This window comes from Dendrobium catenatum, unplaced genomic scaffold (assembly GCF_001605985.2).
Source record: "Dendrobium catenatum unplaced genomic scaffold, ASM160598v2 fragScaff_scaffold_932, whole genome shotgun sequence".
NCBI lineage: Eukaryota > Viridiplantae > Streptophyta > Magnoliopsida > Asparagales > Orchidaceae > Dendrobium > Dendrobium catenatum.
The window spans coordinates 854,616-880,753 of record NW_021319394.1 but is presented as its reverse complement, the minus strand read 5'-3'; the positions used below and the strand labels follow the sequence as shown (position 1 = coordinate 880,753).

General features: G+C 35.6%; 1 protein-coding gene across 3 annotated transcripts in view; it reads left to right on the top strand.

The window, feature by feature from the left end:
* The window catches only part of LOC110102516 (pre-mRNA-processing protein 40C), a 51,192-nt gene continuing 25,054 nt past the window's right edge, over nucleotides 1-26,138 (top strand). The window contains exons 1-11 of one of the 3 annotated variants that reach the window (XM_020830874.2): nucleotides 1-217; nucleotides 1,910-2,002; nucleotides 2,427-2,845; nucleotides 2,939-3,088; nucleotides 3,217-3,486; nucleotides 3,600-4,248; nucleotides 4,332-4,492; nucleotides 4,606-4,643; nucleotides 14,717-14,795; nucleotides 16,790-17,242; nucleotides 17,867-17,950. In XM_020830874.2, the coding sequence (XP_020686533.1) occupies nucleotides 2,435-2,845; nucleotides 2,939-3,088; nucleotides 3,217-3,486; nucleotides 3,600-4,248; nucleotides 4,332-4,492; nucleotides 4,606-4,643; nucleotides 14,717-14,795; nucleotides 16,790-17,242; nucleotides 17,867-17,950 (2,295 nt within the window). In that variant the 5' untranslated portion in view covers nucleotides 1-217; nucleotides 1,910-2,002; nucleotides 2,427-2,434. Of the gene's footprint in view, nucleotides 218-1,909; nucleotides 2,003-2,426; nucleotides 2,846-2,938; nucleotides 3,089-3,216; nucleotides 3,487-3,599; nucleotides 4,249-4,331; nucleotides 4,493-4,605; nucleotides 4,644-14,716; nucleotides 14,796-16,789; nucleotides 17,243-17,866; nucleotides 17,951-26,138 lie in introns of those variants that run through there. The other 2 variants (XM_020830871.2, XM_020830875.2) reach the window with 2 other exon arrangements.

Below are 26,138 nucleotides of genomic sequence, written 5' to 3'. Positions count from 1 at the left end.
GTGAATGAGACTAGTTTACAACGATACTCAAAGCCCCTCTCCCACGAAAAATTATTACGTCCTTTGTGCGGCAACTTCTCAGGCGAGCAACCACTGTCACCGGAACCCTAAGCAAGCAACAATTTCTCCATCTCGTTTATCCCCTCTCAAGCGTCCCTCCATCACCTCTGCGGCTTCTGTGATTTCTGTCACATATCGTCGGATTTTCCGCATCCAGGTTGGCTCCATATTCTTATTTAGGGTTTACCATTATTATTTTTTATTCTGGTTCTTCTCACCTAGATGAGTTATTTTTTTTCCATTTGATCCGATCCTAAAACATCTTCTTTCTGAAAGTCTACATTTTGAGAGCTGAAGATGATTAACTGGCGTTGCTTTTTGGCTGTTCTATTATTTGGTTGCACCTTGCAGTTTTCGTGCTTGATTTCCATTCCATTCTTGCTACTCTTTTACCCGAGAGAGATTTTAGTGAAATGAATGAATATATATGAAATTGTTACTTGGGTTAATTTTCATTGTGCGCCGAAATAGGTCGAGCGCTTCCATTCGAGAGTCTTTCTGTTTTCCATGCTTTGGTCGGCATTTCATGTTGATAAAAAAAAGTCATCTCAAACAAAGTGAAATGTTCACAAGGTTGAGGTGATCCCCTGCTTCTGTACTGTTTGCAGCTTCTCTGTTTCAAGACTTCAGCAGCTTTGTTCTTGATCTCTGCACCACATCTGGCTGGCGATCCCCTTATCCACCGAGAGATAGGGATTCATCAACTTTTTAATTATTTTCTGATGAAAAGGTGGGACTTAATGTCGTTATATTTGCATAAAGTAAGAAACATGCATATGGCGGGTTTTTTAGTTAGTTATGAACATACCATTGATATATGAGAACTTCTTAGCAAGACATTGCATGCGTGGACAAATGTGGACATTGATTCCTGCTGAATTGGTCAGGAAGAAAAAACAGGTGAAAGAAAAGTGACATGGGTTGCCAGTAAGCCTTTCTTTCTTAGCTCACTAGACGGGGAATATGCATAGAGTAGAAAAAGCTTGAAGCAACTAGCAATGCTTCCATCAATCAAGGAAAGTTTGACCAACCAACCTGCCACCGTGGTGGATGGTAGTATGTTAAAACATTGATTTATGAGCACTTCTTAGTTAATATTTTTCGTGGGATGACGTTTAAATAATTAATAGCCATGAGTGTGATTGTAGTGGTCTAACTAAATAATGTTTTCGAATTGGTAATATAATTTTGGAAAACATTCCTAAAGAAAAGTTATTTTTAAACTTTTGAAATTGTGTTTTGTCTTTGCACTTGATGTCCCAATCCTTTCGCTGTTCCTAACAGTCACATATGAGATGAATGAGAATTCAGGGTATTTGGCTTCTCTTGCTGCAAATTTATCTAATTTAACTTTTTCAGTCTAGTTGCTAAATCTAGTTTCTTGAAGCAACCTTTACTAAACTATTGAAATGTATCCAAATATTTGCATGATTGTGCGATTTATTATTTTCCTTTTATTTTCTTGTTGTAAAGTATTTTTTGTTAATAACACTTTAAGAGAAGGAAATTAATTGGGTAAATCTGTTTAGTGAGAAGTTTTGTTTAATGGGAAAATGTGTAAATCTGCTCCACAGCCAACGTTGTTTAGTTTTTCTGCTGGAACTGAGCTTTGGAATGAGTTTACGTGTGCTGTATAGGCAACCTTAGGAAAAGTTGGCTTATCATTAACATTGGTAATTTCTTGATTAGGAAAATTCATGGAATTGATTTATTTCTAGAGAGCTATGAATTTACTTTCTGAATTGAATTTTCAACTTCAGTTCTACTCCTTGCCCAAATAGTATTGTTTTCTAAGGCTAATGGATTGATAAATTTGGAAAAATTATTTTTTCTTGTTTCTTTTAATTAGGAACATCTGGAACAAAGTTGGATGGAATTCTACGATTTGATATGCCCCAAGCATTTGCTAGAGGCATGGTGGGAATGTAGAGGAAGACTTAAGGTTGCTCTTGGAACCTTGTAACAAAGATTTTGCAATGAGTCCTGGGGATTGCCCTACAGACAACCACCCCTCCCCTCTCCTTATCGCATGGTCATCTCATTTGTTATCTTTCCATTTTGGATATCCTTGCAAGCAAGCAAGGACCATTTCTAGTTACATAATTTCCTTATGATCACTTCTTCCTTATTATTCTCAAATTGAGACATGAAACCTGTATATTGAAATACGAGTTGCCTGACCATGCAAAAATGCTTGCTTATATTTTTATTGAGTGGCTAAAAGCAAAATCTTGGTGGGAATTCAGAAGTTTCCTGTTTTCATTTTTACATCTCTTTTTCTTATACAATCAGTTTCCCAATAAGGCACCTACATCGTGCATATACCCACTATACTTATGACATACTTTTCTCTTATACAATTGCAGGTTGAATAATGTCTTCACAAGTTTTGGTAGCACAGGAGGCACAGGAGGTCCCAGCTCCTTCCATGCAGTCACAAACTGCTGAGTCACCTATTCTAGAAGCTCCACAAGGTTCGCCGCCTTCAAATCCTTCCTGCATTCCTGCCGCAGCTGGAGGATCAGGTAGTAATGTTGCAGTTCCAGTTACAGACCCTCCAAATATAAATTCTGGCCCAGCAGAAGCAGTAACCGTATCCCCTACCACGAGCTCATCAGCTCAAAGGGCTACTCATGGTATTGCAAGTGACTCATCACAAGATCCTGTTCGGGCAAAATTTGTTACCTCACATGGCTATGTTGTCCCTCCACCTTCTTTTTCTTACAGTGTATTTCCTAGAGTGAGCTCTGCCTCTGGGATCCCACAACAAACTTCGTCTGCTCCTGTTAGTTTTTTTACTTGGGCTACTTTTTGTCAGGCTTTGTATTCTACCCTTGAGTTTCTTATCGCTGGTTTATTTGTATTGTTTTTGGCGCAGGCTTTAAAACTAACTCCACAAATGTCTCCTGCTGCTCTACAACCGCCAGTCCCTGGGCAGTCCTTAGGAAATAGACCGTCTTTTTCATACAACATAGTTCCACTACCTAATGCTAGCTCTGCTTCTGGTCAGCAGTTTCAACCCCCCGCTGTAATTCTCAAGTGCTTTTAATTCTTTAATATTTGCTGCATATGCTTCCTCTCTCTAATATAGATAAAAAAATGTCCTCCTAACGAAATTATCTATCTCATTTTATTATATCTATGTCTTATCATCAGGTGAACAATCAAAGGCAGTTGTTGATTGGAAATTCTGCCCCACCTCCACCACCATTGGCTACTGCATGTTTGCAGCCTCCAGTACCCCGCCAACCTATTCGCCCTAATGCATCCATTTCTGCAACTGTGCCACAGAATTTTCCACCACCCATGCAGTTTCCTGTTCCCCCTCCTAAGGGCCAGCTATCACCTTCAACAAACTTTTCTTTTGGTGGGGGTTCCCAAACAACGACAGTAGAGGCCTCTGTTAAGATCTTGCAATCCAGCACAGTATGTTTCTTGGATATTTATGTAATTTAACTGATGTTTTTTCTTATAAATCTACAGTTACTCTGAAGTTTCTCTTTTAACTAAAAGGTCATCAATGATTTGTATGTTTGCAGTCTGCCTCTGACACAGTTTCTGTGGATACTGACATAACTTCAGCATCAACTGGTTTAGATTCAAAATTGTCTCATGATATGCGTACAAGTTCATCCGTAGGCTCGACAATTTCTCCTGTTTCTAATGCGTCGAGCATGTTACCTCCAACTGGTTCTTTGATAAATGATCGTCTTCCAATGGTTGGAACTTTTACAGGTAATAATCTGCCTAAAGCACCTAATCCTGTTGCTGTTCAGCCAGCAAACCCCCCGGGGTCTTCATCAGCAACAATGAGACCTATTCAGCATAATCAAGTTCCCGCACCATCAACTCAGCCTTCCATTACAAATCCAACACCACAAAATGTTCCTCAACAAATTTATCCACATTTTCCATTAGTGCCTGCACAGATGCCTCCTCCTCATGCTCCTTGGATGCCTCCTCAGCCTGCTGGGTTACAATGTCCTCGGCTGCCCCAATATCCAGCTGTACTTCCTGGTCCTTTCCCCTTCTCAGTGAGAGACATGCCACCACCCTCGGTTCCTTCTCCTGATGTTCGGCCTCCTGGTGTTTCCCATGAGGTGAACCGTGAAGAAGCGCTTACCTCAACACCAGAGTCATCATTCCCTGTAAGTAATACTGGAGCAGGATCACCGCCCTCTGATGCTGGTATGCTATTTTTCAATGAAATATTTGCTTTTTGTTGTATTTTAGTTTTTTACATTTATTTATTGATGATTCTTTGTGTGCAGATTTTGAAAAGGAAGCTAATGATATCCAGGAAGATGGTAACAGTAAAAGTGAAGAATTGGATGCTTGGACAGTGCATAGAACTGAAACAGGTGTTTTATACTACTATAACACTATTTCAGGAGAATCTACTTATGAAAGGCCTTTAAAATTCAAAGGAGAGGTAATGTACTTATGATTTGTCACGCCTTACATGAAGTAATTTAGTGTCATTTTTGGTGAAATTGTTATTTTTATCTTGTAGTTTGTATGTTATCCTCTCTTTTCTTCATGCAGACTGAGAAGACTGCGCTTCAGATTATTCCAATCTCGTGGTATGTATTTAATGCACACTTTGGTGACCATCATACTGCTAATCACATATGAGAAACTTAATGAGTTCCTTATTTTGGTTGGTTATTCATAGTTGCTTACCATTATTGTTAATTCAAAGATTTCTTTTCTTAGGTTTCATTTTGCTATGATTATAATTGTAGTTATACCTAATTTGATTGTGTGAAGTTAGCTGATTAGGGGAAGTTGCTTGTCTGGAATATAATCATTTATTATTGCAAACTCCTTTTAAAAGTTAAAATAAAGTATCTTTTATAAGCTTGCATGGTGAACAGAGAGAGAAAAAGGATTCTGATCAAAGGTCGTCATAAAATGTTCATTGATAGCTTCAATTAGTTATTATATTAAATGTATTGGCTTAAAGGATAAAGTACTTCGTAAGAACAGTAAATGTTTTCACTGCCTCAGGTAGAACCAAGTGCTTTATTTCATTATTTTTGTGTTTTATTAAACATTTTTCGCCATGCATATTTGTAGAAACATCCCTATACTTCACCCTTTTTGATTTAAGGGTTACTTTTAAATTAAAGTCTTTATGTTGTTGTTGTTAGTAACTTTTAAATGAACCTTATAGCTTCCTCAGGTAGGGAGGTGTCCAACGTGGTATGGATTATGTAGGTGATATATCAAGGTAGTCCTGAGTTTTGTAATGATCGTGTATGAGAATTAAGAATAGTTTTGTTTGGCTGTTAGTAATAATTGTAAAACTTAATGTACCAGTTCCATGTTTACCTCAGCCTTTAATGCTATTCAATCATTTATAAATTATATCCTTAGCTCACTTTGTCTTTTGGTTAACATAACTTAGCCTAAGATGAAGATCATGAGGGCAATTCTCTTGACATTTGGCTATTGGAAACTCTTAAATATGGATCATATTAGGAATGTGTAAAATTTGCTAAACTGACATTGAAACACATACGGGATTAATTTGAAATGCATATCTAACAATTAATATAGATCTTAATCTTTATAGTAATGCTACATTCTCCAAATCCTAGCCCAAAAAATGATGAGTTGGCATGCTTACTTGACAAAAAATGATCGTGTGCAGAAGTGGGAATTAAGTTTTCAATTCACTCATTTTCTCTCAAAATCTCTCAGTGCAGAATTGCATTTCTCTAAAATTTGATACCAAGAAAACGCAACAAGGTATACAATTGTTGAAAGCTTTTCCGCCAAAGTAAAATCATCAAAATCTTTATGACATGTTAAATCAAATGTTAACAATACAAAGCAATACAAGATGTATATCAATTTCTTTCCAACTATCAAGAAACAAAGAAAGTTTGATGCATACCTGCTGAAGAATTAATAAATAATTGATACGAAATCTTGCATACTAAACAAGTTCTTGACCAAATATCTTGGAAGCGTCCAAACATTACTTTCAACATAACAGAAGAAATACAAATTAAAAATCTAAATAATATAAGTGAACAGTCAAGTTAGTCATAAAATGACGCTCTAAATAAAATAAGACATAATACAAGTAAAAACCAAGCAATGATGTTCTAAGGCAAATTAGTGGACAAATTCACCTGCACATGTTTCACAATACATACTAATTTTGTCAAATATACGAGTCTGGAAATAGTCCATGGTAGTTAAATTCAGTGTAATAGGGGAACATATCCTTGTAACACAACGCATGAGGAAAAAAGGCGTGAGAAAAGGTTGATGAGGTGTATAAATAGATAGGAAAATTTGTGCGGGTGAATGAAAGAAGCCTTTCTACTTAATTGTTGATGGAGGGAGGGAAGAGCGGAAAATTGACTACACCATAGAGAGAGATGGAGTTAATCACACATGAATCGGGCATGGGATTGGAATGAGGAAATTTATGTTTGAAAGTTCAAACTGTTAGAACGAAATTAGAAGAGTAGAGTGTTTGGTTGCCTTATATCAATTGATGGAGTGTGCACATTATGATTGCTACATGGATATTGCATAGCTTGCTTCTTATGGAGTGGTCTTCTTCCACCCCTCCCATCTTATGCAAAGTGTGCGAGTTTGTTTGGCCCCACTTCTTTTTAGGACTACATGTTTCATTGTGGATTTAAAAATGCTGATTTGGAATTTAGTATTCTAGATATTATTTTAACATACATATTGTTGACATTATTAGATGGACTAATCAACAAGCTTAAGGTTTTATTGATGAATTGCAAGGCATTGAATGCTCATCTATATGATTTAAAAAGTAGTATGGGATTCCACCAACCTCTTATCCTAGCCGTTCAACTTTGAATTCTAAGGGTTGCTTAGAACTCTAAGAATTAGAATTCAAAGCATAATTTTTTTTAAGGAATATATTATAAGTTGAACATAGATTTATGAAATATATAAAAAGTACTAAGAATATCAGATTATTTTTTCATGGTTATCATTAGAGCTGCATTGTATCTAGAAATTTTCATAGATCTTATACATGCTGATAAAGTTATGTTTGATTGATAAGCCAAGCTATTTGAGCATAAAAGCTCATCGATATATATAATTTTTAATTCCTTGTTGATATTTTTAGTCACTCAATATATCCTTTTAGTCTTTCTACTTTATTTTATCTATTTTACTTGTATTATTTTATTTTCTGCATATTTTTATAATTACTAAAAATTTGTTTATAATCTGTTTTTTTAAAACTTATGAACAGAAACTATAATTTATTGTATATATTCTTTATATTTATGTCATACAATAATTTAATTGATAATTATGTCTTATAATTATAATATAAGTTAAAAATAAATTTTGTTTTTTATTTAATTCAAAATTAGCTATTCATTTATTTATCCTTTAAATTTTGCCAAAAGAATCAAAATGTTCTTTTTTATTTTGCATATTTTTAAATAATTACTAATAAATTGTTTATAAATTGTAAATGAGAAATTGTATTTTTAAAACTTATGAAAAACTATAATTTATTGTATTTATTTTTAATAATTATGTAATACAATAATTTAAGTGATAATTATGTCTTATAATTATAATTTAATTTTAAAATAAATTTTATTTTTTATTTAATTCAAAATTTTCTTTTCATTGATTTATCCTTTTTAAATTTTGAGGAAAGGATCAAAATTTTCTTTTTTTTCTATTGCATATTTTTAAATAATTACTAATAAATTTTAAATGATAAACTGTATTTTTAAAACTTATGTGCAAAAACTACAATTAAATGTATTATTTTTAATAATTATGCCATACAATAATTTAAGTGATAATTATGCCTTATAATTATAATTTAAATAAAAAAAATGTGATTTTTTATTTAATTCAAAATGATCTTTTTTTTTTTTAATTTATCCTTTAGACTTTGAAAAAGGATAAAAAATTGGTCCAACCATATAAATTGGAGGTTACAATTGTTAGAAAAGCCATAGGATTTACAAATAACTTGTAACAGTCCAAACTCTTAACTATTGAGATATTGTCCGCTTTGGCTTAAGAGCCTTACGGTTTTGTACTGTTTGTGTAACTTCCTAGGCTCAGAATCTCTTCGAGACGAGCACGCTTAACTATGGAATTTCATAAATGAAATTCTAACAATTACATCAAAAGACACGTCAATGTTTAAGAGTTTAGCTTCTTTTATTTAAGAGGTTTCACAATCTCCCAACTTAAGTAACTGACGTCTTCGTTAGTATCTTTATCCAAGAATCATTCTCCCATCAAATAGTATTCTAGAAGTGGCTCCTACAAGTTCAAGTGGTGACTCCCGCCGTGTAGAATTTTGTCTCATACAAGGTTTACGAGGTGGATACCATGGCATAACACTTTGTCTTATATAGCTCTAGAATCCTATCTGCCCGGTGGATGATTCTGGTATAAAGTTGTTTTTAAAATCTGATCATGTTGTTCTTAATAACACGCAAAATAACATTCAAGTTTTTTTATTGTTTTCAAAATATGAACTTCCAACTATTTGACCTCTAATGTCATGATGGTCGGCCCCAAGCTAGTCGTATGCTAGCCCCTTGACAACTACTTGTGAAACTTGCGTCGAAGCTGATGTCTTCTTGGTCTAGTTCATTAGCATCTCCAGTTGTGGTGCCACTATACTCTTACAAACTGTAAAATAAATTAGTTTATGCGATATTCAATAAAAATAAAATTAAAAATAACCTATAATTAAGATATCAACCATATTTTTCAAATCAAAATATTAAAAAAAAGTGATCCCAAATGTTCCCTAAGCTTTTAATATATGTTGATATTATGTTTAAGCTTCTTGTTCTCTCCTATATTTGATCTCTACATTTCTTAATTAAATTGCTCTCCAAACATTATTAATATTATAGTCTATGAGTTGCTAATTTCTAAATCAGATGATACTTAAGATTTAAAAATTAAAATTAAAATGCTCTCATATGTAAAATATATTTTATATTTAATTTTTAAATTTTAATGATATTAAAGTATTATAAATGTAAATTATTTTAAATAAACAAATTATATCATGATTATGAATGAAACAAAATTGTTGAAAAACGATTAAACACGTGCAATTTTAGCAGTAAACATAAATAGTCTTACAAATTAATTGCTAAAACACAGTTTTCTTTGGACAATGAATGGATATTTAAACAGATTTCAATAGGGGAGTTACTTGTAAATAAATTCGAGTTAGATAAAAATGATTTGCGATGCTTGTAATCAAAATTGAATTTGAACCATGCAAAATAAAATTGAGTTTTACTGATTTTTCATGATTCATGCCCTTTGTCATGATTTATGCCCTTTGTCATGATTTACCCTTCATAAAGAAATGGTGATAGTGATGTGGCAAAATGTGAAAATTGTGGAATAATCATAAGAAGCCAACTTAGTAGCAAAGACAGCTATTAACGGGACAAGAATAAGAGTACATGCTGAAGATCAATATTAAATGTTCCTTATTTTATTTTTTTCACAATCATGTATTTTGTGTGTAAAAGATTTATTGGGTTGTATTTATCATGAAAAAGTCATTCATAAAATAAAAAAATTTGGGTTTCAAAATTTGAATTTTTTGAATTTTGAATTTTGGGAGGAAATTTATTAAATTTTAATAGTAAATTGATTGTTTGAATTTTCATGGTTCAAATAATCAATTTATAGTCAATATTGTGTTGTTCATTCCTCTGAAAGGAGGAGTTGCATTTCTTGGCCACGAGGTTCTTCCACCACCTTGGCACTTTTTCGCCAAAAACAGACTAATATTTTCAAGAGTTATAAGTGCTTGCAAATATTTATGATGGTGAACGAAAATGATTGATATCTTTTTTGAAGAAATTTGGAGTTTTTTCCAACTGAGAGGTTTAGGTCTCTTCAACCCTTATTACGATGAGCGATTGATTTTATGTATGTGCAAATCTTTGTCATTTCAAACTGTAGTTCTCTTCTCCTAACTCTCATCTACAATATTAAACCAATTTCCCTTTCATTTCCTCCACAAAATCCCAAGTAAAGCCTCCTAAGATTTGTCGACAACAGCTCGCAGAAACATGTCATAATCATGTTCCATTAGCTATTTGAACACCTTAAATGGCAAATTGTGAAGAACTCAAGAATTGTAGTAGTGACAAATCTCCACCAACTAAAGTGATTTAAGCTCCTAATCCTAAATCGAGTTACATTAAAGGCTAAAACCCATCCTAGGGCTGTGTGCCAAATGGAGTTTCAGGAAGACCTAGTTTTTCCAAGTCCCCTTATTTAAAAATTTATAAAATTATGGAATACTCAGGATCATATATAGATACATTTAACATTCCAAGCATTTTCTATGACCAAGGTTCAATATTTTCTCCTCATCAAAACCCTAAACTTGCATATGAACTGCTCTATGGTTTTGACTTGTTTTAGTTGTCGTTGACCCTTACTTTCTTAACCCTTAAATAATCTTAATTAAAAATTAAATAATCCAAAGGTATATATATATATATATATATTAAAATCAATATTCAAGATGATAACCCTATGCCACATCAGATTGGGGATTCAAACACATGACTAAAGGAAGGAGTTTGAAGGGTAAATGATGAATCGGTTAAAGAAGATGGCAATGTTGGATATGTCATGACTATGCTAGGGATGATAGGATTTGAAGGAAGTTATGTCTATAATGACAATTTGAGAGGGAGTAAGAAGATTCGTCAAAGTAAATAATATTTGTATGAATTTTGATGATGATACATTTTAACTTTTGCATGAGACGGTGACAACATTTTTTGCTGCTCATTTGCATTTGCAAGACAATATTTATAGAAGGCGATTATGGGGACAATGATCTTGTAGGAGGGTGATGGAAAATTTGATGATGGAGGGTTTATTGAGATGGGTCGGTGATGAGGACATCGACAGACGCTACCGACATGTTTATCGCCGGCGAAACCGCATATCGACGGCCACGATTCAGCGCCTCTACTTTTGATTGAGATGACATGATGTATTTTATTATTGTCTTGTTTGATTTACTATTTTTCCATTTTACCCCTGTGGGGAGTTATGTTTCTTTGTAGCCCAGAGGGCAATTTAGTCTTTTTTCACTTTTATGAGTCAAGACCTATATATAGTGGTCTCTTGTATCATTTTGAGCTTAATGAACATTTGAATGAAATTTGTGTTTTATTTCTACTTCGTCTTGCATGAGTGCTTGAGAAGGAGGAGAAGCTCAAGGTGAGCAAATCGCAAGGCCCACCAGTCGTTGGAAGAGTCCGCGGCTCGTGGTTACGTTATCATCTTCTCGTTGTGCTTCGTTCATCTCCTTCCCCTTCCCATTGAGATCCAACCGGCCGAACCCGTGCTTGGCCACCTCCGCCTCCTTGGAGCCCGCCGCCCACCACCTCACATTCCCGGCCGACCTCCTTGCCGGCGATCCCCCCCCTCTCCACCCGTCATCCCACCCACCCATCCTAAGTTTAAAATTTGAAATTTGAATTTTCAAATTTCAAAATCTTTCCAAATTTGGAATTCCAAATTTGGAAAGTTTCTCATGACAAATTTAATTTCAATTTAAATCAAATTGGAATCTTCATTCCATCGCCACATCATCACCTCCAATTGGAAACCTAGCTCTCCACTAAATTCCCTCTCCTCCTCCTCATCTTGCCGCCGGCCCTAGCATTGGCTCCCCCATTAATTGCCAGCCCCTCCTTTGGATCCCGCCGCCCATCCCCTGTGAAATCCCGCCGGCCTCCCACACCCCATCCCTCCCTCTTGGCGCAAAGATCCTCCATCGTCATCGCACAAACCTCTTCTCTTCGAAAGATTTGCCAACATCAAGCATGTATGGCGGATCCGGAGTTTGAGTGGGGATTGGTCTTCAACGCCGACGGGAGCATCAACATCCTACGATCACCTTGTTTTGACGTAGGATTTGAAGACGAGACCACCGTGGAAGAGTACTTGGAGAGAGTCGTCCCGATCCTTGCAAGCATCTACGACCGTCAATTTTCAAAGCACACGTGGAGCCTTGACGGTCACCTACGACACCCATCCCCGCCGGCTACTCTTCCTCCGACGAGGTTCTTCGGCGCCCTTTCTCTAGTGGTAACTTCCTTCATCGCTTGGATCTTCTATCTCCGCCAAAAGTCCACCAATCTTTGAGTGATACGGCCCCAAGGTGAAATTCTCGTTGTTAAAACGTTGGGTTTTGTTATTTGTACTCCGCATTTAATTCCCTTGGATTTTTGAATGAACTATTTTGGTTAATCTCAAGTGCATCTCTTTGGCCTAAGCGAAGTTAACGTTTCTAATTCTTAACTTTATCTTGCATGATCCACATAAATTTATAATAAGCAAACTTTAACAATTCTCTTTTAATTTTGATCGTAACTCCTAGTAGTTTCACATCAGTCGGGCCTCCCAATTATTAATAATTTAGATTATTTGAATTTTGGTTTTATAATTGAATTGGGCCTTTTCTTGGTAACTAGAAGGTTAGAGTAATGAATCAAACTGAGTTTTAGATTGAGTATTCCAATGATCAATTTGAGATATTACTAATCAATAATTTGCTTAAACAAGTCGGTTTGCATTGATTTATGTAAATTCCAAGTGTTTTGCACATCCATTTCCTTTATGTGACTATAAATTTCTTAACTAATAGCTATCTTTTACGTGAAGTTTTTGAATATCCTGCAAAGCTTGTTCATGTTGTACTATCATAAGTTGTAGGGATAAGCTTCTACTCATCTCTTTATTGGACATGCTTTTTATCTATAATTATAAACAAACCTCTCCCTAAATATTTATTTATTTATTCATGCATTCTATCAAAACAAGGTAAATTATTTAAATATAATTGTTTAGTTGAATGGTGTTGATTAGATAGTGTTGTAGGCAATGGTAGTAAAAAAGGGAGAAATGAGGTATTATGAGAGAATGGTTCGAGATAAGCTAAAAGGATTACATTGAATATTCAAACTTAGAACTAAGCTAAATTATGTTCTAATAATTCAAATTAAAATATGAAATCACCCAAAATGATAATTTATTTAATTAAACAAATAGATAAAATTTTAATTCCAAATAAATTAAAAAATAGTGAAATTCCATCGTTATTGAGAAAACTTCTCTTTTGAAGAGTATTTTTGTATTTTTGCACATTTATTGAGCTGATTAGAAAGACCCAAATTACATACTAGAGAAATAGTGAATTATTGACAACAAATGTAATTTAGCAGTAGATTACTATCTTTCTGTTATGCAACTATATTAGCATATTAAGTATCGAGTATTTTTTCAATCCTCATTATAGCTTTCTTCAATATCATTGTTATTCGTGCCAATTGAGAATGTTCCTCAAAATTATTTCTTCCCATTGTTATACGTACCAATTGAGAATGTTCCTCAAAATTATTTCTTCCTAAGTCCGATTTATCCAGCGGAAATCGTGAAGCAAAAATTCAAAATATTACAACAAAGTTAAATTAAATATTTTGCCATTGATGACAAAAGGTGTCGAAGGGAAGGGCTTTGGTAATCAATGCAGTTCATGGGCCAAATCACATGAGGTTTGAAAATGAGGTCATCGATTGGTTGGATGAGGCTTGAGTAGCTGAGTCGAATAAATTGAGATTTTATAAATTGTTGCAGTTTAAGGACACAAGCTGTTGACTGGCAATAGGCTGTGTTGGAATAAGTTATTGACGCCAATGTTTAAGTTGAAAGGAAAAGCCGTTTCCATAATTGATCAATAGGCAGAGATTTTGCACGTGTTCTATGACTATAACGAAGATAGGCTAAGGCTACAAGCTGAAATGGTTGTAGTCAATTGATGGAGTGCTAACGTTTCATGTTGGTAAAGAGAATAGGAGCTATGATGTGGTTCTATTGCTTAGTTTATTTTTGGTTATCATGCATCACTCAATGAGTTTGTCTTAAGGGGCGCTATTATAAGATTAGGAGTGGCTGATTGCCTGATTTCATTGGGAGGTGTCTATGGAGGGCATGCTGGCTTGCTACAAGGATAATTGGGTTTGAGTTAGCATAGATGCGGAATCAAGATGCAAAATGAGCAGGAGTAGTTATTAAGGCAGAGGAACCACTGGGAAAAGTGAGGGAAGATTGCCAGATTCCACGGGTATTGTAGATTGCAGAAATATCTTGTTTCAATTCATTTAGTAGCCCTCAATTAGAAATCCGAATCTCCTCTTTATAGAAATATAGCAAGATAGAGTCTAAAAGATAAGAATTATTATTTTAATTCAAATATAAACTAAATTACCCTACTAATTTAAATTTAATCTTGATGTTATTAAACAAAAGGATAATTTAACTGATAAACTAAATAATACATCTAAAATCCTAATAAAGTTAAAAATTCTAAGATTAAACCTGTCGGTAATCTCTTGTGCTGCATTAAATGGATTTTGCTAATCATTTCTTTGATTGGGGATCTGATGGCTGTATTAGGGCATTTATCATGTACCTTTTATGATGTGCATCTATTCTGGCTGCTGGAAATACTGAAATTTATGTACTCTTATTTGTTGAAATGCCCTAATTGTCTCATCCTAATATTTGTTTCTTGTTTTTTTTTTAAAACTTTGTTGTATATCATTTTCAGGGAAAAATTATCTGGTACTGATTGGTCATTGGTCACAACAAATGATTTGAAGAAATACTATTATAACACCGTGAACAAGGTAGGTTCTTATTTAATTAATTTTCTCTTAGATTTGATAGTTAACATTTCACGCTGCAAGTTACTACTCCACAAAGCAAATAAATATTAGTACACTAATCTTATATGTATGCTAAAGAAGGCCTTAATTGTTGGCCTAACACTGTGAAGTCTAATCAAGGGACTTTTTTTTGGTGGGTCTATTTTTCCACTTGTGGCTGAGCTCATTGCTTCTATTGACATGTAGCTTCTTTCTTCTGCTGCCACTTCCATCTTGCTTTTCAACAAGAATCCTGCTCCACATGCCTGTGGCCTTGTTTTTTGTTTTAATTCTTGGAAGCCTTATGAATGTAATATGGTTATTTTTAATAATTTAGCACACATACACCGATTTTAGATACTAGAGTAAATGAGTCTGTTTTGCAAGGGCATTTTTTTTGAAACGATATATATTTTTTTCTAACTAGAGCACTTAACGTCAGGTTTTATATATATATATATAATAACTTTAGTCATATCTGGTAATAATTTTTGTAGTTATAATGAACCGTTCAATAACAATAGTTTGTAGCAAAGCAATGCATATTCATTCATGACGCATATGCTTTGCTTAAAGCTTTTGTTTCATAGCAGGGCCAACACATTGCTTTGGTGCAAGTTTGTGCTTCGTAGGCAAGTTATGTGTAGTGCCAATGCATCACTTCGCTTCTAAAGTGTAACATTGAAACATGAAAGAATATGTATGAAGTTTTTAAAGCAATCTGATTTTTTCTTCTATTCAGTTGGAACTCAATTGCACTCTATCTTATCTTTTAATCAACCTATTCAATAGTATCTGAACTTTGATTTAGTTAATATGACCATTTTTTTTCCAATGTGTTTGAATTCCCCCTTTTACCATCTGCTGGTAGTTGGTATCTCTACTTGTAATTATGTTTTCTTCATAGACTGCTCCAATTATTGAGTGGATGAGTAACTCAATTATACAATTGATTTAAAAGATTAAGCTCATTTGTAAGAGCTCCGAATTACCTATCATGTAGTAAAAAATTCTTCCTCCATGTGAGCCATGTGGGTTTACAAGTTTGAACGCTGCTACCTTATGCTAGGGATTTATCTCAGTATAGGCTTAATAAAACTAAGTTTTTGAAATAAATCTGTGGTATGATATGTACCAAGTTTTTTGTCTCAGTAAAGTTTGGTAGTGGAGATTTTTTTTTTCCTCAGAAGCTTTGATACATTTCCTCTTGAACTTTCTTAGACTAAGGTCTGAAATGACCTTGTTGTCTGATAGGAAATACTTGAGTTTGCAAGTAATCCTATCGGATCTACTTGAGTTCGCAAGCAAACCTAACAAAAAAATCAGTAAAAACAGCGAGAAAAACGTAGAAATGTTGTAGAAAAGCAAGCACACGATAGCAACGTTTTTATAGAAAGCAAAAGGAACAAACACAAAACAAGATACAAGAGATCCTCAATTCAAGAGGAGGATCGTCTCTCCCAAATCTCTAGACAATAGCGTCTAGAGCCCAAGCACCCAGAACCCTAATTATTCAATCAATCAAAACATAATCTCTCCCTAATCCCTTCATGTACTTTAATACAAAAACTTTCATAATCTAATTTCCCTCCCAAAGCTCTAGCCGCCCCCTCTATTTGATTTTGAAAACATAATGATGGGTGGGACCCATCACTTTGGGCGGACAACAGGAGAGGAGGCGGACAAGCTCCGCCTTCTATAAACTTGAGCCGGCCTTAGCCGGCCCAACCGGCGTAACATTGTCGTTCTTTGAAAGGTGATTAAATAAACAAAATGATGTGATTACAGTCTTAAAAATATAGCTGACAAGCTGTTCAAACAAGCTGTTACTCAATGAACTCACAAGCTATCACTATGTAGGCTCAGAGCTTTTTACATTTTATCTCGCTTTTATGGAACATGAGATTATGTTTTGTTGCTTTACCATATTTTTTTTCTCTTTTCTGCTTATCTAACATTGATAATTATATATATAGGTTAGTAGCTGGCAAGTTCCTGCAGAAGTTTTGGAAATGAGAAAAAATCATGTAGCAAACTCTTCAAAAGAGGAGAATGCTAGCATTCCCGCAGATAAGGGAACTACGCCTAGCAGTTTGAATGCTTCTGCTCTGCAAACAGGTGGTCGTGATTCTGTGACCTTGAGAACTTCAAGTGGACAAGCGTCTGCATCAGCATTGGATTTGATAAAGAAGAAGCTGCAGGAATCTGCTACCCCAATTGTGTCGGCACCTCTTCAAACTTCAGCTTCCCCTGCATCTGATTTAAATAGTACAAGAGCTCTAGATGTTTCAGCTAAGGGGCAGCAACCTTTAAATAGTAAGGACAGAGTTAAAGATGCTAATGGAGAAGGAAATATTTCAGATTCGTCATCTGATTCAGATGATGACGAAAGTGGGCCAACAAAGGAGGAGTGCATTATTCAGTTCAAGGTATTTCGTTTTTATACTTCCTAATCTAACTGTTTTTCCTTTTTTAGTAGTAAATTAGTTCAATGCCTTTTATTTTTTTATAGTTTCAGTTCTTTTTTACTTCATATGAGAAAAGCTAGCTGCACAAATGCAATGCTTGGAGGAGGGAAATGTTACTGTATCTATTATTGATCCCAACATGTGTTTCTTTTTGTCGATCCTCCTTTATATTGCTTCCCCTCTGCAGCCATTGCTAAAGTTCCTTTGAAAAATGATTAACAAGAAAGGGGAAAAGGCTGGTACTCGGTTCAGAAAAGTACTTCTAAGAACAGCCGCTTCTTAACTTATTTTTGGTTGGAAGCTTTTTCCCTTTTAACTAGATCCGGTGACAGGACGAATTGACTCTTATTGTTATCAAATTGTTGTTTTTTCAGCTTAAAAAAAAATGTTGTTTTTTTCAGCTTAGTTGATCTTTGTTTTTTTTTTCAGAAACATCTGTTTTTATAGTTATCCCTTTAGAGAAAATATCTTTGCTAAATGCTCAAGAATTTTAACAGTGCTTATGTTTTTTCGTTTGTCAATTGTTGCCTTATATCTGCAGTGTTTTTATGACCGACTCAATTATTTATTTATTCTACATTATAGGAAATGCTTAAAGAAAGAGGAGTGGCGCCATTCTCAAAGTGGGAAAAAGAACTTCCAAAGATAGTCTTCGATCCACGCTTTAAGGTTTGTTGAGTCTAAAGATTATGAATTTTGGGCCTTTCCTACGACAACTGAATAAAACAGGTTTGTTAGAACATTATGTTGAGCTCACTCATGCCCGGGTTATTTTTTATTTTTTATTTTTGTCCATTCCTGAGACAAGATGTTTTTCACCTTTTGCTGTTTTTGATTTTGGAGATCGATTCTTTTTTTTTTTTATTATTATTATATTTAAGGTGTGTGCTTATTGACTGTAGGTAATGAACATTGCTACTATAAACGCTTACTTTCTTTTCTATGGTTTTCTCCGGTGCTAGTTTGGACTGCATTGCACAATTGTCTTTATAGTTCTTTTTATCATATTAATTAAATGGTGGCCTGCAGGAACAAGCTCATCTTGTAGCAACAGCAACTTTTCTGATGACTAATTTAGCATGGGAACACGTCCTAACAAAAGTGGTTTGCAGATTTGATTTTTTTGAGGGGCTAATTTTGAAGCCTGGGAAAAAATTCCAATGATGAAAAATGGACGGTGTGCAGGAATGTGCTCATCATTTAAGGACCGGTTTTGTAGGATCTTTGGAGTTGATTTTTCTTGGATCCTCTCTTATAACAAATTCTTGATCAGAGAAGTGGAAAGATTTTGAACTTTACCTTAGATCAACAATCCATTTGATAAGCTTAAATAAGACAACTGATTTCACACAAGTAATCCATGCCATTCATGTTTTGGATCTTTTATGTGAGTTGGGAAGCATTTAAAAACTAAATTGACCAATGATTGATGTAACATAATTTTAGGGGACATGGTTAGCATCTATTAGTCATATTTTGGGCATTTCAATTGTCAACAATAAACTTTTGGCACTACAAATCATTTTTAAAGTAGGGAAAAACACGTCATATAAAACCTCATATTGGACATCTTCTCATAAATATTTGTTTTTGATTTGATAGTTTAGTTAGAAAATAGAAAAAAAACTATTTTGAATTTATTGTTTGGTTTTGTATGAATTGTGAAAGTATATATAGATTTCTTCAAAAGTCTTATAATAGACATAAATTAAATAAAAGTTTCCAAAAGGTGTTAGTGGCTAGAAAAGATGAGAGGCACACGGATTGTAGTCTAAGGGCCATTAGAGGATTGATCCAATGTTTAGAACCCTTGATCCGTGTGCTAAATCCTTATCATGATTAGTTGATTTGTGGCTTACACGATCATTTAACACTTCCACCCAAATTGAATGAGAAAATTTATCATTCCAAATTCGCTTGTACTATTTTGAAAGTGGGGTTGCAGGGTTCTTTAATGAGAATGCCTATAAGTTGATTTTTTGTTAGCACATATAAAGTACAAATCAATTCACTTTTATAAATTGTTTATCTACGTTCACATGCTTGGTATGACTATGTGTAGTGGATTATATGTGATGTTGATGGCAGATTTGTTATCTCATCATATATTTGTTGACACTTTTCATTTAATTTTTAAATCTTTCAAAATGATTTTGATTACTAAAAATTATAGAAATGGCTCTAAAGTTAGATTTAGCACTACATCTTGAAACAATAGTTCAATTTTTTTACTCCATATTATGATTTTTTTCCCCTAAAAAAGTACAATATCCAGTTGTGAATCTTTTATTCACTTGTGATCCTACATAGTTTGCATCACTATTTCCCTTAATTTACAAAATATCCATGTTTTAATAGAGAATTCATTTACCAAGGCTTGATTTAAGGTATCTGAAGTTCTATAAGCGGCTTAAAGATGAGATTGTTTAGGTTTGTGCATAAATTGATTGATGAGAGTCATTGCAAATGGAAATTTTGGATAGGTGTGAGATCATTTGTCTAATTAATCTTTGATGCTATTGCATGCATACTTCTTTTCCTTTTTGATACTATCCCAGGTTTGAATGTTTGATTTACTAATTTTGACCTAGCTTAGTTGGGGTTTCTTAAGATTTATAATCAATCATTTTTATATTTTTTATGAGATCCATGACCTTTTTTTTTTGAGAGTAATATTTCTTATTCTGATTGAGCAATTTCTATTCCTAAAAAATATTTAAGTTCGTATCAACCAAAATTTGTAGTTATGAGTACAACTAGTGGTCATCAAGTATTCTACCATTAAGTTAATATCTTTTAGCACGTGATAAACAACGTTTTATTCTAATAACATCATGACAATGGAGAACATGTTAGGAGGCATGAGTAGTACTCTTTATAATTTAATGAGTGACCATGCTTAAGACACCAAAAAAAATTATACATTTAAAATAATTGTATTATTTTAAGTGCAATGTAGACTTATTATTGTGTATACAACTAAGCTATATGATAAATTGGCATTTCTTCTCCAAGAGACGTGCAATGTCCATTATGTATTAGACACAATACACGTCGGACACGCCTTTGACACGCGTACGCGTCTTTGACATGCAGCCTTCAACACGCGTCAGACACGTCTTTGATAGGCGTCAGGCACGTGTTGTACACGCCGAAGATATATCCGATGAAAAAAATATTAAAAATAAATTTGACATGTGGGTCGAACACGTCTTAAATATTTTATTATTTTTTAGAATATAATTTCTTGTATTTCAATTTTGTATATATTAAAAAAATAAGAACTAAATTTCTTATGTTCTCTCCACAACTTGAAAATCAATTGCCTCTATGCAATATCTCATTCTCCTTACATTCCCATTTTCATTTCTTTCTAGTGGGTTGCAACTAGGATTTCACAATAACAAACAATGCTCTCTCTTCCACACTTTTACAACATCAATATTATAAAATCAGCTCAACATTGAAGTTTGATGCTATCTTGCTTGTCGCAAGCAATTTCTACATCCACAATTATTCACCCGTGCCATTTCGACATCTCAACTTTGTCCAATGTCATCATAACATTGATGCTCGACTCTTGACGGCATTGCCATCTCTCCTCTAGATGCGACTCTCATCATCCTAATATTAATTATTTTAAGCATAGATCTGAGTTAAATGACTTATTACTTATCTATTATTCTTAATATTCCACTTATTCAATTTGTATATACTATTTTTAAGGTATACAAATTATAATACCGTGTCTAACTTGTATCTATCTCCTATGTTTTCAATAATTGACATGTCCCGTGTCTATGTTGTGTTTGTATCTGTGCATAATAGAAACTAAGCTAAATTAATAAATCATTAGTAAGTAGAGTAAAATGTTACCAATATTTTCTCTTATATCGTGCATTCTAAAACTCATTCGTGGAAAGATATGATGTTTTTTATCATAAGCATGTGTACTTCAAATTTCACTGTTATATCTTCACTAGCCCTCTATAATAACATACCTATTTGGTACCCATAAAATTTTGCCCACTAGCATCACCATGAAGTGCACTAGGAACTTGTATAGGTTGTGGTTAACTTAGTGTGGTGCCTTTGAAATCCATATAAGAGATGATGAACTAGCGGTGCACTCGGATCACTTAAAAGCACATACATAAAACCTAAATAGATTCCACAAGTTGCACTAAATTTTGAGCGAAATATGCATGGAAGATTTTGTGATTTCAGTGTCATGGTTTCTAATAAATAAGATACCGTGCATCTTTAATTTACATGTGTGAAGCATGCATACAAGAAGTGGCAATGCTTTATGGTGTAGAAGTGGTAGCTGAAGAGGATAACTTATCAAGTTTTGTTTTAAGATTAGCAACCTCATTTTTAAGCATTTCATTTCCATTTTCTGACAATTTTTCTAATTGATCTTTCAATGATTCTAAATCATGTTTGCAAGAAGATAAAGAATTCCTATGTCTAACATTCTTATTTGTTATTTGCAAGGAGGATGCCTTTCTTTGTGGAGTTCAATTAGGAAATGTACAGAAATTTAGTCCTTCTATAATTTTCTATAATAGGCTGAATTTCTTATATTGAAATCTAAAACATTTATTTTTTCTTCTCCTTTTTCTTATAGCTCCACAATATAAGTTTCTGTTCTCAGTACTGTAGCAAAACTGCAACTACAATACTCAATAATGTATTTGTCATGTTTCCCTATTCTCTTGCCCTTCCTCTAATTGCTTTTGCAGGATACATTATTGTTAGGGTCTTACCATTGCTTGCAGATTGTTTTGTTGATTTATGCAAATTGCCTTCTTGTTGGTGTCTCGTTATTGTTTGCAAATTTCCTTACTGTGAGAGCTTTGCTATTGCTTGCAAATTGCCTTGGTGCTACTTTGTTACTATCATTGTTACTGCAAACTTCAAAGCGACCGCAATACTTTAGGAAGGAAAAATAGCAATTGGTTGGTGCTTTCATATAATATGATGGAAAGAAAACCTATAAGAGGTGAACTAAACTAAGAAGAGGGTCTATAGATTAAGTTGGTATTATAACATCTATCCTTAATGTATAGTTCAAATAAAGACAGTATACAAAATAAGGTATTTTCCGTGGAGTTCATAGGAAGGCTGGTAAGAGACTATTAAGAAGGGAAGAAGGCCAATCAATGTTTAGCAATGATTCTACCCAAAATATGGCTGATCAGGTGGCTAGACTGATGAAGTTGATGACTGCCATGTTGGAGTTGATGAAGATGCAAACATTTGCCAATGTGACTGGTAGGTCAAGTCATATTCCTCTATGCCTTATAGAAATATGAATGGAGAGGATGAATATGATAGGAAATACTGAGTTCGCAAGTAACCCTAAGGGAATACTTGAGTTCACAAGCAAACCTATCACTAATTGGAGAAAAAACAGTGAGAATAAAGCAAAATCTGGGCGAAATCAGCCCCAAAACGATGGATTGCAATAAGAGAAACAAAGCAAAATCAACACGAAAGCAAGATACAAGTGATCCTCAATTAGAGAGGAGGATCGTCTCTCCCAAGTCTCTAGACAAGAGAGTTTAGAGCCAAAACGCCAAGAAACCCTAATTTTCAATCAACCAAAACATGAAAAACTCCCTAATCCCCCTCATCCTTTTGAATACAAAATATTTCCTAATCAATTTTCCCTACTAAGACTAAACCACCCCCTCTGTTTGATTTTCAAAACTCAAGGTGGAGTGGGGCCCACCCTATGGGTAGGCCAAGCTAAGGGAGGCAGATGATTTCCGCCTCCTATAATATTGCTGAACCGGCCTTTGGGCCGGTTGGACCGGTTCACCCTGAACCGGCACATCAATACCGCCCTCCCAAAGAATCACCTTGTCCTCAAGGTGAAAATCTAGAAACTGCTGTCTCGTCCTCTCATATGGCTCCCACGTGGTCTCGTAGTCAGGAAGGTTCTTCCACTGGATCAACACTTAGTTTCATCTTCTTTCTGACGAACTCCCATCAGCTCTAAGGGTTCTAGAATCACCTCTAAATCATTCGTAAGTGTCGCCGATAGCTCGGGGTTGGCTGTGTAGTCACCAATGGCCTTCCTTAACTGCGAAACGTAAAAAACCAGATGTATAGTCGCCGATGGAGGTAATTTCAGTCGATATGCTACTGCGCCAATCTTCTCCAGCACTTCATAAGGCCCAAAGTACCTTGGAGCCAGCTTTTCATTCCTCCTGTTGGGGATTGTCTTCTGTCTATATGGTCGGAGCTTCAAGAACACCTTCTCCCCCACTTCAAACTGGATGTCCTTCTTATGCTCATCCGCTTGTTGCTTCATAATTTGTTGAGCTCTTAGAAGATGCCTCTTCAACTCTAGCATTTGGTCCCTCTCCTCCAAATACTTCTCTACTGAAGAAACGGGAGTACTGCTACTCCCAAAGTGCACCAAGTGTGGGGGATATCCCGTCCATACAACACCTTGAATGGGGTCATCTATGAAGCCGAATGAAAAGAGGTGTTGTACTAGTACTCATCCCATGATAGCCACTTAGCTCATAGCTTGGGTGTCTCCGACACAAAGCATCTTAGGTACGCCTCCAAGCTCCTATTGACTACTTTCGTCTGGCCATCCGTTTGTGGGTGGTAAGCTGTGCTCCTCTTGAGGACTGTCCCTTGTAATCTGAACAACTCTCGCCAAAAATGGCTGAGGAACACCATATCCCTATATGATACGATCGCCTCTGGTACTCCGTGCAATCTGACCACCTCCCTGATGAAAGCTGACGCTACTGTCACTGTGGTGTAGGGGTGTCGGAGGGGAATGAAATGTGCATACTTGCTTAGCCTATCCACCACCACTAAGATCATTGTGTACCCCTCTGAGCGGGGCAACCCATCTATGAAGTCCATAGATATCTCCTCCCATACTCTTCCCGGTAGAGCTAACGACTGTAGTAATCCTCCTGGTGACATGGCCAGGTACTTATTCCTTTGGTAGATCTCACATCTGGCTACCATCTACTCTACATTTTTATGCATCCCCTTCCAGCACAGCTCTGCTGCTAGCCGCCTGTATGTCTTCTGTACGCCTGAATGGCCCCCCACAGCTCTTCCATGAAACTTATGGAGTAAGTTTGGGATGTGGATCGAGGTCCGGGCCATCACAATTCTCCCCTGATATAGCAGTTTGTCTCCCTCCACTGAGTACCCTAGGTGGCTATCATCTTCTTTCAGTAAATCCGCCATGATCTTTTCCAAACCTTCATCTCTAGCACTTTCTTCTATGATGACCTCCCAGTCCAACATCAAAGGAACATATAGTGCCACTGTTTGCAGTTCCCCCATACATCTAGACAAGGCATCTGTCATCTTGTTCTCCACCCCTAGCCTATACTGGATCTCAAAATCGTACCCCAGTAACTTGGACAACCACCATTGATGCTCTTCTGTCACCATCTGCTGTTCTAGCAGGTATTTCAAGCTTCGTTGATATGTCCTGACAATGAAATGCCTTCCAAGTAGGTAGGGTCGCCACTTATGGATGGCCAAAATGATGGCCATCAATTATCTCTTGTAAACTGACTTCAGCCTGGCTCTAGCAGTCAATACCTGGCTGAAATAGGCGATGGGTCTACGACTCTGCATAAGCACTTCACCCAGCCCATACCCGGATGCATCTGTCTCCATAATGAAGGTCTGAGTGAAATCTGACATAGCTAGGATCAGCCCCGTAATCATTGCCTTCTTCAGGCTCTCAAATGCTGAAGTGGCCACCTCCCCTCATACCTTTTTCATCTGCTCCGTGAGTGGCCATGTTATAGTACTGAAACCCTTTGCAAACCTTATGTAGTAACCTGTTAGTCCTAGAAATCCCCTCGGCTCCTTTAGGTTTTTCGGCACTGGCCACTTGAGCATTTCCTCAATTTTGGACTGATCTGCTGCCACCCCTTCTTTTGACACAATATGGCCCAAGTACTCAACACTGACTTGTGCGAAGCAGAATTTCTTCAAGTTTGCCCTCAGCTGGTGCTCCTGCAGTATTTCTAACACCCTTTTCAAATGCTCCTAGTGCTCCTTCATCCTACTGTAGACTAGGATGTCGTCAAAGAAGATCAATACAAACCGTATGAGATAAGGTTTGAAAACCTTATTCATACGGACCTGGAAAGTAGCAGGAGCATTGGTGAGGCCAAAAGGCATAACCAAGAACTTATAATGTCCCTCATGAGTTCTAAAGGCCGTCTTGGGCATATCCTCTTTCATCCGAATCTGATGTTAACCTAATTTCAAGTCTATCTTGCTGAAAATTCTTGTTCTCCGTATCCACCTTGGCGACCATAGTATCCCTCCTGACGTTCTCCGTATCCACCTCCCCTTTCTTCCCTCTGGATAGGCTCCAGATGGGGTCTTCTTCCTTCTCCTTCCATGATTTCCACCTCATCTTCCTCCCTACGAATTTTTTCCTTCTACTCTTTTCGTCACAGAAGCTGCCGTTTTATTTTGAATTTCTAATATCTTTTTCATCATGTCCCGTAGATCGGCAACTTGTCCTTCCATGGAGGAAATCTTTTCCTCCTCCGTCGTTTTGATTTGATTCATCTCTCCTTCAAACATTTCCTCCAGAGCATCCACTTTTTTGGCCGCCATCACAATCCGGAGTTTGTAAAATCACAAAATCTGGATTTGGAACTCCAAAAACAGCAATCTCCCTTCCTTCTGGGCAAAAAATCACCGCTGAAATTAACCGAAAACAGCCCTCCACTGGTCCCACGACTTGCTGATACCAATTTGATTGTAAATACTTGAGTTTGCAAGTAACCCTAAGGGAATACTTGAGTTCACAAGCAAACCTATCACTAATTGGAGAAAAACA